Source organism: Ranitomeya variabilis, chromosome 7 (assembly GCF_051348905.1).
Source record: "Ranitomeya variabilis isolate aRanVar5 chromosome 7, aRanVar5.hap1, whole genome shotgun sequence".
Classification (NCBI taxonomy): Eukaryota; Metazoa; Chordata; class Amphibia; order Anura; family Dendrobatidae; genus Ranitomeya; species Ranitomeya variabilis.
In genome coordinates this window covers 205,755,597-205,769,351 of record NC_135238.1, presented here as the reverse complement: position 1 = coordinate 205,769,351, position 13,755 = coordinate 205,755,597, and the positions used below count along the sequence as shown (strand labels likewise).

The window sequence follows — 13,755 nt, the reverse complement described above, 5'->3', positions numbered from 1 at the left end:
AGGGATCGCTTTAAGAGGGAATTCAACGCAGAGATGCAGGCCCCGAGTGGCTCTGCAGGAAGGAAGAGGAGGAAATACAAATATGGCCAGGCCCTCTCCTTCCTGAGGCGAACCATGCTGAGCAGAGTGTAAGTATTCTACAGCCCACTAATAACCATGTTAACCTGTCTACTTAGTTTGCTTTCAGTCAGGGCTTTTTCATTCCAATGTATTAATTTCTTTTGTTTTTTCTTTCACAGCACCTTCTCCAGCCACCGTGCGCCTGCATCTTCCTCTGCGCCCTCTGGAGCGATCCCTCCTGAGTCCGCCACTGAGGGCCACGTCGGTAGGCCCCACACCACTGTCCCCTCCTCTGAACCCTCTGTCCCCTCCTCTGACCCCTCTGTCCCCTCCACTTCATCCGCCCCAAGCAGTGGAGCATTATTGCAGGCTTCATTGCTCGCATCTGATGCTGAACAGTTAGCGTTCCCTTTACCCCACCCCTCTGATCCTGCCACCTCGAGACCACCATTAGGTTCGTGGCGTCAGCGACAGAGGGGTCAGGAAAGGAGCTATGCTCCTGAATTCTTACACCTGAATGCATCCTTCCAAGGCTCTTTCAAAATTTTGGGAGAGCAAGTGACTGCTGGTTTCAACATGGTGCAATCCCGCATCAGTGAAACAAGCCAGGAAACCAGCAGTCGCTTGGATAGGCTGCATTCAGCTGTAAGTCCCGATCCGGCCAATATTTTTTTTCAATCCATATTCAGGAGCATGGAGAAGCTTTCTTTTGAGCAACAGATGCGGGTAATGAATACCTGCCATAATGCTCTACTGCAGGCCGTTAATGACCCCCAATCTACCCACACACCTCCCCACACCTCCACTACAATTCCACCCCAGGCCCCATTTCCACCCCAGGCCCCACCAAGGGCCCCATTCCCACCCCAGGCCCCATTTCCACACCATACCCACCATTACCAAACCCAGCCCCAATACCCACACCAGCACCATTACCAAACCCAGCCCCAATCCCCACACCAGCCCCAATCCCCACACCAGCCCCATTACCCAACCCAGTCCCACTACCCAACCCAGTCCCACTACCCAACCCAGTCCCCATCCCGGCCCCCAAACCAAATTCATTCCCCACTGTTTTCTTCCTTGCCCAGCTTACCTTCCCCAGTTAGTATTCCCCCTACCCCAACACCACCCCCCTCTGCTCAGCCTCCTGGTTTTACCCCCCCTTCCACTGCACTCCAAACAAGTAGGGTTTCCCCATCTATCGACGTGGTCCAACCTTCCTGCCCCTCCTCCCCTAGTATCTCCACCCCACACTTTGAAAACCTTTAGTAATGTTTTGTTATTGCTTGCTAAAAAATTTTTTTCAAATATTAACAAACTGTTTTAAAAAAAAATGGAAAATAAAAAATATCTTATTTTGTAAAAAAAAATAATATTTTTTTTTAAAAAAAGTTAAAATAAAATTTTCTCTGATTTAAATTCTATTCTTTGTGTGTGTGTGGATTTATTAAGGTAATATAATAGAAAAGGTTTAATAAAAACAAACACCAGACATGTGAAAGGTATAACACAATGGTTTTACTAGCAAGAAAACCACGCTTTTGGGTCTTTTTTTTTTTTTTTTTTTTTTTTGGTAGAAACACATTTTTTACATAAACAAAACACATGAGAAACAGGTTACACAATCATGTCTTGCCACGGGATCCGCCCGACAGGTGAGACAAAATAATCGGCAAACTGGTCCCTCATCCTTGTAACTGAACCTGTAGAGCGAACCGAGCTGCTGCGGTAGTCCCACAAGGTGGTCTCCAACTCTTCATCATCCAAGGAAACGGGCTCTTTTGAAAGGACAAAGTTGTGGAGCACCACACAGGCTTTAACCACCTCGTCTATAGTTGTGTTTTTCAGTTTGATAGCTGTCAGCAGAACCCGCCACTTCGCCGTCAATATGCCAAAAGAACACTCTACTACTCTTCATGCTCTAGTAAGCCGGTAATTAAAGACCCGCTTGGTATGGGTTAAGTTCCGACTACTGTACGGTTTCAGTAGGTGCGGCGACAATTGAAAGGCTTCATCACCTACACAGACATATTCCAGGGCTGGGTCAGTTGTTCCTGGCAGTGGTCTGGCTGGCGGGAAATCGTAGCTCTCTCCATAAAGGCAACGAACCATTGGTGAGTTTTTAAAAACTTGGGAATCGTTGGACCGTCCATATGCTCCGATGTCCACGGCAAGGAACCTGCAGTTGGCATCTGCAATAGCCATAAGGACGATGGAGAAATACTTCTTATAATTATAATACTCCGATCCTGTTCCTGCCGGTTTCGAAATCCTTATATGTTTCCCGTCAACTGCACCCACACAATTAGGGAAATTGCAAATTTGCTGAAACTCTTCAGCACTTCGCAACCAGATTTCCATGGATGGTTGGGGGATATACTCTGGTTGCAAAGTGGTCCAAATAGCCCGACATGTGTCCTTCACTATTCCAGAAATAGTGGAAATGCCCAGCCTGAATTGGTAATGGAGCGAAGTTATAGATTCACCCGTAGCTAGGAAACTGTAAAAAAAAAAAAAAAAAAAATTAGCAAAAATTGCACAGACCAACAAGTTTCAATATGGCACTGTTAATTTAATTTCACTGTTTTTTTTTTTTTTAAAGGACGGGACACACAATCAAACAAGCATGAAACCGGTGTAAAAAAAGCAGTGGAATGTCCGCCCAGAAAACCAAAATTACATGCTGCAGAAAATAGTGCGCAGTATGCCAGCGCAGTATTGTCTGCAGCATGTAATATAACATTTAAAATGACCAATGACAGAAAAAAAAGCAGTTGCATGTCATCAAACCCAAATAAAAAAAAAATGCAGAAAATGCAACGCAATATTTCAGCGCAGTATTTTCTGCAGTCTGTTATAGAACATTCAATATCAGCACTCACATTTAAAAAAAAGCAGTGGAATGTCCTCCCAGAAAACCAAAATTACATGCTGCAGAAAATAGTGCGCAGTATGTCAGCGCAGTATTGTCTGCAGCATGTAATATAACATTCAAAATGACCAATGACATCAAAAAATGAGGCTTACCGCAGGGTCACCATCAGCCGCTCCGCCGGTGTGATGGCAAGCCTCATCCTTGTGTCCTGTCTTCGGATGACATCCTCCATTTTTGCAAGCAAAAAATCAAAATGTTCCATCCTCATCCGCACGTAGTTGTGGAATTTGTGTGGATTGTGCCGCAACTCCAGGTACAGAGTGGACTGGACACCCCGGGTCATCCGTAGTTCATTAATTGGATGAATCCACAGTCGTCTCCGTTGCTGCAGAAGCATCCTACGCCTTTCCGCTGCCGCCTCCTTCTCCCGCACTATGATATCCAGGCGATTCGTCTCAAAGATAACGTCGGTAACCAAACTAGCAATCCTCCCAAGAACACCTTCCATCGCTGCCACAAAACTAAAACCCTCAAAGATGGGCTGTAAAAACAGTAACTATATAGTTTTCCCTATTTTCCAGTAGCCAATCAAATTTGGGAGCCTCCCATTTTAAAAACGGATCCGTCGGAAAAACGGATGCAACGGATGGTAAAAACGGATGCAACGTATGCAACGCATCCAGTATTTTCGACGGAAACGTTTAACGGATTTGCGACGTATCCGTCGAAATGCTGTATGCGTGGCATACGTTTGTCTCCGTTTTTCACTTTTTCGACGCATCCGTTTTTTCTGCAAAAAAGACGTTTTGAGACGTAATGCAGTTAACGCTAGTGTGAAAGTAGCCATAAAGTTTATTTTCTCCCAATTGCGGGGTTTTTAATGCGACGGCTGGACAGCATTGTAACGCTATTAACCTGTAGGCTAACCCTATATCTGCAGGTTAATAACATTTGGGGACATGATAGGTTCCCTTTTAAGTGAATGTCAGTAATCTGTAATAGTAGTGCTATTTTTTCACATCCCTATATTAATTTTCTCCAATTTTTTTTCGGCTTTTTCCCTAACTTTTATTTTTATAGTAAAATAATCTCCATCTGGCGGTAATGTACGCCGGAAGGAATTACTTAGGAAAGGATTAATCAAACACCCAGAGGAATTTTGTCTTGAAGCCCAGAGCCCTGTAAATAGTTGCAGATTTGATGGTGATTTCTAAAGCAGATAGCAGTCACAGACTTAATCCCTCCAGACATTTATTTAGTGATAAAAAGATGGTATCGATGCAGTAGGAAAGGTACAGTAAAATCTGTGCGTATAAAGGGGATCTCACTATATAAAATATATGGCCAGGACCTTAGTATTGGGTAATTAATATCAGAGAAATGGGGTCGCAAATATCAACACCATTTCCAAAGTTTGAGGTACTCTTTAACCCATTCAGATACTCAAATGATAAGATTGTTAAACAGAGCATATGTTTAAATACTCATTTACTTGATTTAATGGGGTTGTTCAGGCTTATGGTATTTGTGACCTATCCTTAGGCACCCCTACCGATCAGCTAAACAGTGAACGAAGCCCAAAGAACACAACTCCATTGCAGCTAAAGCTCATAGCGTGGGGTGTCAAGTGTGGAATCCCCCTTAATGACATCCATAGTAAGGCAAATGGATTGCAACTGTCTTCAGGAGACCACCCCTTTAAAGGGGTTATCCGATCAGGACATCACCAGACCAACTCATAACTTGTTTTGCTGAAAAAGAGGCCATGGCAGACAATTATGCAAGCTGTGGGCTCTACCCCATGAAAAATCAATTGTGTTGCATAAGATTTATGCAGTTGGTTCACGTGTTGATAAATTGTGAAGGTTGTTTTTCATTGTTATATGCAATGTTTCTTTAAAAGTTTGTGAATGTTATTATAGCTTCTGTGCTGGCCAGCCTCATACAGCCATTACAGGGGCATAATAAACTAGCTAAACGTTCAGCCACTGCATCTTCCTTCCTAGATTATCCACGTGCAGCTGGTCAGGTAATAGAGGCGAGGCTAGTGAGTAAACTATCTTCCATTGCTTGTACAGCGATCCGTTGTCACATCCTTCAGACACCTCTCACTTACGTACATCGGTGGCAGAATATCTTCTCTGTTTTATGCTTAGCATTTATGTAAAGAAATGAGTACAAATGATGGTTACCTCCCTGGTTCTGCTGTTTTAAGCAGGAAATATATATTTGTACATTTTATTTTCTGCAAAATACTCTGTTGTAGCCTCCAATTAAGCAGATCTTGTTATTTGCCGCATTCTGATCTGAACACCTGTTTAGGTTATTTTGCTATTTGGAATACCCAACATGTTACCGTCTGTCCTGAGCAAGGACTGCAGACTAGCGGACTGTGTGATCCAGCTCATAATAATTAATTGTTTCTCGCCATGGTTGTCCTAATGCAATGTTTATTACTAAAGAGCCCTGGAGGTGTCTGTGCTTTAGCAATTAGTGAGACCCACTCAAATCAATGGACTTGCTAGAATACATCTGCATCTGCTGACATCCAATGTGTGTGCTGTACATGGGCTCGCAGTGTAGTCGGGCTAATTGTGACAGTGAACCCTTGATCCAGATAAGGAGCATTTGAGCTTTTCCTGGATAGATGATGGTCGAGCATGGTGGATAGCCTGGTGCAATGGAGATGGTACAAGTTGGATGCAAACTGGAGGAGAACTGTAGATAAAATTGCAAACAAATGCTAAGCAAAGAGGGACTAATGGAATCAGAATAACAGCACTGCAGAGAACTTGTAGATGAGTATAGAAACAACAGAGTTTACTATGTCAAGTAACCCACAAATGTAGCAGAGTCCAGCAACATAGTGGAGCTTAGTATGTCAAGTGATTCAGATGTGGAAAGTCTAACAATGCAACAGAGCTGAGCATGTCAAGTGACTTAAAAATGTAGCAGAGTACAGAAATTTGGAGCGCCCGCTAGGACCGTGGGGTACTCGGTACCTGGCCGGTTCTTAAAGGGGATGTGGTCACGGCAGCAGTGACCTGGTCCATTGCCCTGGGCGTCCAATTAAAGGGGATAAAGTGTAGTGAGAAATAAAGTCTATAGAGTAATATTCATGATGCCACCTGTGGTACTCAGCCAGGGATGGCTGAAGCTGCTCAAAGGGATCCGCTGGGGCCGATGGTGATGCAGCTTATATGGTTTTGTTCCCCACAGGTGGAGCGGAGGCCCCAAGGCTACCGGGACAGTCTATGAGGGGTTGTAGATGGTGAGGTGCAGAAAATAATTGGAGGACACAGGATTTGCAGTCTCTTTACCTTTTACTGGTGAATTGCAGTCCAGGGCACAGATTACAGGTGATCTTGAAATCCGGGCAGCCTGTAAGCAGTTTGGAATCCCCCTAGCCAGATGGGGTTGGAAGCCTTCCTTTCTGTGCTGAATTCTGGGTTCTTGATGCATTAGCTTTCCTCAGGTCCCTCTCTCAATCTGTCTCTCAGATGGAACACTACCCGCATGGCATGCAGCTCGAGCCTTTTTACAGGTGTCCCTTCTCTCGTGGTGACTCCGGGCTCTAATCTGCTGCTGTGCCTTCGGGTGTCAGTGGTGGCCAGGAGACCTGCAGTCTCCTGCACTCCGGTCTCTGCTGTGGGGCATAAGTTCCCACACAACCTTGGACTCCGGTGTCCGGTTCCTTGCGCTCTAACCTGGAGTGAGCCCAATCGCAGCTCCACTCCAGTTTCTCTCTCCTCCTGTGCTTCCTCTCCCCCACTGTCTCACACAGACTAACTACTAATTCCTCCTCCAGACCAGAACGTATAGGGAAGCTACCCTGAAACCGGGATTAGAGCTCCCCCATCTGGCCTGGAGTCAGGAAAGTGTTTTATGCTAGTGTTACCTGTTAAGGGGATCCCTTCTCTCTTCCAGGCATGGCATCACCCTCCCCGAGAGGTAGGCAATACCACTGTGGCACTCAGACCCCTGGGGCGCCACAAATGCAGCAGAACTGAGCATGTGAAATGACTCTAGAATGTAGCAGAGTACAACATTGCAGCAGAAGTGAGCATGTGAAGTGATTCTAAAATGTAGCAGAGTACAGAAATGCAGCAGAAGTGAGCCTGTGAAGTGATTCTAAAATGTAGCAAAGTACAGAAATGCAGCAGAACTAAGTACGTTAAGTGACTCTAGAATGTAGCAGAGTACAGAAATACAGCAGAACTGAGCATGTGAAGTGACTCTAGAATGTAGCAGAGTACAGAAATGCAGCAGAAGTGAGCCTGTGAAGTGACTCTAGAATGTAGCAGAGTACAGAAATGCAGCAGAAGTGAGCCTGTGAAGTGACTCTAGAATGTAGCAGAGTACAGAAATGCAGCAGAAGTGAGCATGTCAAGTGACTCATAGATGAAGCAGAGTCAAGCAATGCAGTTGAGTTACGTTGATCAGTGAGCACTAGTAATGTAGTACAGACCACCAACACCAATTTAGCAGAATCGAGTAAGTCAGGAGGAACAAGTAGTGAAAGCACGACCTGAGAAGTCACATACTTTTTGAGCTCTCAAATGGCCATGTTGATGAGAAAATAAAAAGGTTATGGTTCTTGGACAAGGGAAATGAAAAAAACATAAAAAATAAAATGTAATTAAAGTTTGGAAAGTCGTAAAGGAAGACCAGAACTAGATATGGCATTAAAGGTTTAAAGCATAACATTCTGAGTGCCTGCAGTTGCCACTAGAGGGAGCTAAGATCCTGCATACAACCAATAAGCTCCATATCTCCCTCTAGTGGTGGCTGAAGGCATGTTATGTGTCACATCAATGTCTAGGCTGGGGATTTAGAAATTTATATTATAAAAATGAAGCTCTTTCCACTGTAAGTATATATCAGGAAATTAATAAGTGCACCTAATAATGGCATAGTGTGAAATAGTGGGCATCACTTTAAATAATGTAAGCAATCTCCTAATATATTCTCCTGTAAATATTTTTTCATTCACGCTCAGATTCAAATCTTGTCTACAACGTGGAGAACGGTAATACATAACTAGAAAAACGATGTATCGCAATATTGATTTGAAAAGTGTCCAAACGAAGGTGTTGTCATTTACCCCGTTTCAATGTCACAGCTGGCAGGAGAAAATGTGTCATCCCGCCACAATAAGACCAATGGCACGGTTCATTGGCTGCCATTCGCGGTTACATTAAGCAGTCTGCCTAATTACATCCATTCGGAAGCTAATAGTTTACAACAGACAGAAATATGCCGCTTTCGACCTCTAAAAGCATGGTAGTAGGAAACAGGGGCATGAAATATAACATTGCTGTGTATCGCATTTGTTTAGCGGTATTGACTTAGCTATGCCTGGTAATTTAATCCTTCTAGGTATTTCAGAATAATCTGTGATGAACAGATTGTGTAATCAGACCGTACAAAATGATTTCTAATAGGCAAAATTAGCCGCAGTTTGGGAACACCTGTCCGTGTCAGCGTACGGCGGCGCTCCAGGCACGGCGCGTGCTAGGCGTACGAGAGGCCGGGGCGGTGATGGATTTCATCAAGAACGCATAAACTTTTGTAAACTATATGATAAACTATTCCAGAAATAGGAAATACAATCAGCGAGCCATCTGTTATGGGGCGAATCTCTCCAGCAAACGGTTACGTGTGTGCACTATTAACTGAAGCTGTGATATATTGAGCGCGGAGAGCCCCGGTGAGCGATGCTCCATGTTACACATCTGTCTGCCTGTGTCAAACTAGGAAAATCATCTCATGTGAGTATATGGAATTTCACACAAGGGGTTATCTAACCTTTAAAAAATAAGTAAAAAGAGCTTCAGATATTAAAAAAAGCAAAATAAAAGCTACTCACCTCTCCTTTTCCCCATTGATCCAGTGCTCACCCACTGGTGGTCTACCTCGTCTTTGTTTCCAAGTGGTCAACACATGACCACTGCAGCCAATCACTGACAGTATTTTACCTTACACGATAAATTCTCAAGTCAGACTTTATGTGTAACCTGAGTGATAAATGGATTAACAATAATTAAAAAGTATACGTATAAATATCATTTCGCAGTGATATAAGATGCTAGCCGTGGAGTCGATTCTCTTACTTCAACGGTTATTTTAGACTATGCATTGCAAAAGCAAAAAGCTTTCTTCCTCAACCTGAGAGATATATGTTTGTGTGGTATCACAGTATGTCACCTAACTGAAAACCTCTTGTGGTGTCGCAATAGCTTAATAGAATATTTTGCTGTCAAAGCTGTTACCTATTGGAAACACAGGTAACAGAAGTCAGAGCAGCTTACTACCGTACATCGAAATCCACTTCTTTTCAGATAACCTAAGAGAAACCCACTGGTGATGTCACAGCAGCTCACATAATGGAAACCCACTGGTGAAGTCACAGCAGCTTACCTAACAGGAACCCACTGGTGATGTCACAGCAGCTTATCTAACAGAAACCCACTGGTGATGTCACAGCAGCTTACCTAACAGAAACCCACTGGTGATGTCACAGCAGCTTATCTAACAGAAACCCACTGGTGATGTCACAGCAGCTTACCTAACAGAAACCCACTGGTGATGTCACAGCAGCTTATCTAACCGAAAACTCACTGGTGATGTCACAGCAGCTTATCTAACAGAAACCCACTGGTGATGTCACAGCAGCTTACCTAACAGAAACCCACTGGTGATGTCACAGCAGCTTATCTAACCGAAAACTCACTGGTGATGTCACAGCAGCTTACCTAACAGAAACCCACTGGTGATGTCACAGCAGCTTACCTAACAGAAACCCACTGGTGATGTCACAGCAGCTTATCGAACAGAAACCCACCGGTGATGTCACAGCAGCTTACCTAACCGAAACCCACTGGTGATGTCACAGCAGCTTATCTAACCGAAACCCACTGGTGATGTCACAGCAGCTTACCTAACAGAAACCCACTGGTGATGTCACAGCAGCTCACATAATAGAAACGCACTGGTGATGTCACAGCAGCTTACCTAACAGAAACCCACTGGTGATGTCACAGCTGCTTACCTAACAGAAACTCACTGGTGATGTCACAGCAGCTTATCGAACAGAAACCCACTGGTGATGTCACAGCTGCTTACCTAAGAGAAACCCACTGGTGATGTCACAGCAGCTCACATAATGGAAACCCACTGGTGAAGTCACAGCAGCTTACCTAACAGGAACCCACTGGTGATGTCACAGCAGCTTATCTAACAGAAACCCACTGGTGATGTCACAGCAGCTTACCTAACAGAAACCCACTGGTGATGTCACAGCAGCTTACCTAACAGAAACCCACTGGTGATGTCACAGCTGCTTACCTAACAGAAACTCACTGGTGATGTCACAGCAGCTTATCGAACAGAAACCCACCGGTGATGTCACAGCAGCTTACCTAACAGAAACCCACTGGTGAAGTCACAGCAGCTTATCTAACAGAAACCCACTGGTGATGTCACAGCTGCTTACCTAACCGAAACCCACTGGTGATGTCACAGCAGCTTATCTAACCGAAACCCACTGGTGATGTCACAGCAGCTTACCTAACAGAAACCCACTGGTGATGTCACAGCAGCTCACATAATAGAAACGCACTGGTGAAGTCACAGCAGCTTACCTAACAGAAACCCACTGGTGATGTCACAGCTGCTTACCTAACAGAAACCCACTGGTGAAGTCACAGCAGCTCACATAATAGAAACCCACTGGTGAAGTCACAGCAGCTTACCTAACAGAAACCCACTGGTGAAGTCACAGCAGCTTACCTAACAGAAACCCACTGGTGAAGTCACAGCAGCTTATCTAACAGAAACCCACTGGTGATGTCACAGCTGCTTACCTAACTGAAACGCACTGGTGATGTCACAGCAGCTTACCTAACAGAAACCCACTGGTGAAGTCACAGCAGCTTACCTAACAGAAACCCACTGGTGAAGTCACAGCAGCTTATCTAACAGAAACCCACTGGTGATGTCACAGCTGCTTACCTAACAGAAACCCACTGGTGAAGTCACAGCAGCTTATCTAACAGAAACCCACTGGTGATGTCACAGCTGCTTACCTAACTGAAACGCACTGGTGATGTCACAGCAGCTTACCTAACAGAAACCCACTGGTGAAGTCACAGCAGCTTATCTAACAGAAACCCACTGGTGATGTCACAGCAGCTTACCTAACAGAAACCCACTGGTGATGTCACAGCAGCTTATTGAACAGAAACCCACCGGTGATGTCACAGCAGCTTATCTAACAGAAACCCACTGGTGATGTCACAGCAGCTTATCTAACAGAAACCCACCGGTGATGTCACAGCAGCTTACCTAACAGAAACCCACTGGTGATGTCACAGCAGCTTACCTAACAGAAACCCACTGGTGATGTCACAGCAGCTCACATAATAGAAACCCACTGGTGATGTCACAGCAGCTTACCTAACAGAAACCCACTGGTGATGTCACAGCAGCTTATTTAATGGAAACACATTTGTAATATTAAAGCCACCCACCAGACTTAAGCTTTTGGTATCGCATTAGCTTATTAGAGGGGTTGTCCGGAACTAAACCCACCCTAGTAAACGGGAGATTACCTGCAGTACTCAGCACCAGCTTCTAAACAGTGTACAGAGCTGCAGTGCTCCGCTCCATACATTGTGTACATCCATCCACCGCAGAGCAGATACCAGCTGATTGCTGGGTGTCGTTTTTTGGACTGATTTCATATGGGTGACCTATACTAGGGATACCTCATCGATAGTGTAATGCTGTACGATCCAATTAAAGGGCAGACACCAGTAACATAGGGCCTCTATGCATGAATAGTCTACCAGCTCCTCGATTTCCAGTTGCTAACTTGATAACAGTATGGTGCTCTCCATAACTCACCCACAAACCTGTGCTCTGTAGCATTGGGGGGCATGGAGCCCCCACTGATCATTAAGTGATGTCATATAATGATGATATGCCATCAATTTTTCAGAAAGCTTTACTACTTTATCACTTATAAACCTCACACTTCATTCCTGCATTTTTACCACCTATACATTGTCTATGAAACATTAATCTAGAAGATACAGAAAGTTCCCAAACTCCGTGTTAGCATTTCGTAAGAAGTAAAAAAGAAATGGAATGTGACGGCTTATTTGACTGGTTAATTGAACATCTGTTAATTCAAGGGCAATTTGATGTCATGGAGGTTGAAACTTGCAGAGGATAGGAAGAAAGTTTGCCAGAAACCAGCAATGTTTTATACACATATATTTGTTTTATATTCCATGTCGCCTTAATTAACAATTAGTGGGAATTTTTGATGGAGATGATCTCTCCGTCTGTCCCTAGATAGAATGTAAGAAAACAATTCAGTATTCGAAGATTTTAATACCTACTAGTCAGTGGATTCCTTTATCAGCTCCAGTATACTGGTCTATCCATAAAATTACCATTTTACCTATAGCCACAGTCCTAAATATTACTGCAACTAGATTTATTTTGAGTATGTGCAAAAGTTTGCATTTAGTTTTTTTTAAGTGCAGAGTCATGCACTGTGTAAAAATAAGAACATCAGCTGTAAGGCTCGCTTATACGCTTGCATTTTCAGTCCGCGTGCTGACCGTAAAAAAAAACGGACAGCACTTGGATTAAAAATTATCTGAGATTGATGGATGAAACTGACAATTTTTTTTATACGGTCTTGTTAACCTGGTCTTAAAGGGGTTGTTCAGTCAAAACAAGTTATCATCTACCCCCAGGACAATGGGGATCTTTTATCTCCATTAGAATGGGGTGACAGTTCACACTCGCTTTTCATTCCCTATTTATCTGCAGATCGCTGAATTAGTTTTTTTCCAACAGCTCAATAGTGAATTAATGGAGCAGTGGTCGGGTGTCAGACCTACAGGTCCATTTTGTAACGAGGGTACAAATTCAGTGCAGGTCCCAGCTGTACAAAACCCACCGATCAGAAAGTGACCAAAGCATGTGTCTTCTGCAACCAGTCCATCCAAAGTGGATGGCATGATTTCTGAGTCCAGTAACTTCAGACATGACTTCTTACAGTAACCACACCAGTCTCACCAGGTCTCACATATCCATGTAGTTAATAAAGTATGCAGTTTGTATTGTGTAATGTGGTGACCGCTTAAAAACAATATAAAAGTTGTTTCAATGTAAATTCAAGATTCATAACCAGTTTAATGTGTCCATCAAGTCGGTCATAGGCTAATTTTCATAGGCCGGTTTTGAAGCAGCAATGATCTACATATTGATTGAAAAATTATGCGGCGATCCTCTAGAATAGCCCATCAATTATTAGCATGAAATCACTTCCCGGCCTGAACACCTGCCATGCGTCCTTATGTCGGAAGCTCTATATACGGTCTTTTCATTGTACTTTATTACAGTGTAATCGATGGAAGGTTTAGGATTCTGAATATATTCTACAGACGCTGCTGAGGGTGTTATACTCCTCACATCACATAATAGTTGTAATAGCACACAGCTATGTAGCTGCTGAATGTATTCTCCTCTTCTACCCAGCACAGAATGCGAGCAGCTTCTATGGCGCCCTAATGGGGTCCTCCGCTATATAATCTATGACAAAATGGCCCCTTGGCCCAGGCAGTCTGTGATGGACTAATTATACACTCATCTGAACAAGCCCTTAAGATCTGTCGCCTCTCATCATCTCTGTGTTCGTAAATACTTGTATATCCCATGAAATCATTCTGGAGTTTCTTTTCTTAGACGTATACATTATACTGTCCCTCTGTTATTCCTATTTACGGACACATTGGCAA

The 13,755-nt window shown here is 43.8% G+C and overlaps 2 protein-coding genes across 2 annotated transcripts in view; both read left to right on the top strand.

The window, feature by feature from the left end:
- Positions 1 to 13,755, top strand: part of MYO3B (myosin IIIB) — a 334,653-nt gene that overhangs the window by 51,861 nt on the left and 269,037 nt on the right. The gene's annotated exons all lie outside the window — the stretch shown is intronic.
- LOC143785130 (uncharacterized) lies at positions 4 to 1,332 on the top strand. The gene is made up of 2 exons (XM_077273806.1): positions 4 to 128; positions 240 to 1,332. The coding sequence occupies exons 1-2, from the start codon at positions 34 to 36 to the stop codon at positions 1,330 to 1,332; spliced, it is 1,188 nt and encodes a 395-aa protein (XP_077129921.1). The 5' UTR covers positions 4 to 33.

Bases quoted from the DNA above. Each gene is read 5' to 3' on its own strand.
- LOC143785130 (XM_077273806.1), top strand. From the start codon at position 34: ATGCAGGCCCCGAGTGGCTCTGCAGGAAGGAAGAGGAGGAAATACAAA. The intron at 129-239 runs GTAAGTATTCTA...TTTCTTTCACAG, and splicing joins CGAACCATGCTGAGCAGAGT to CACCTTCTCCAGCCACCGTG.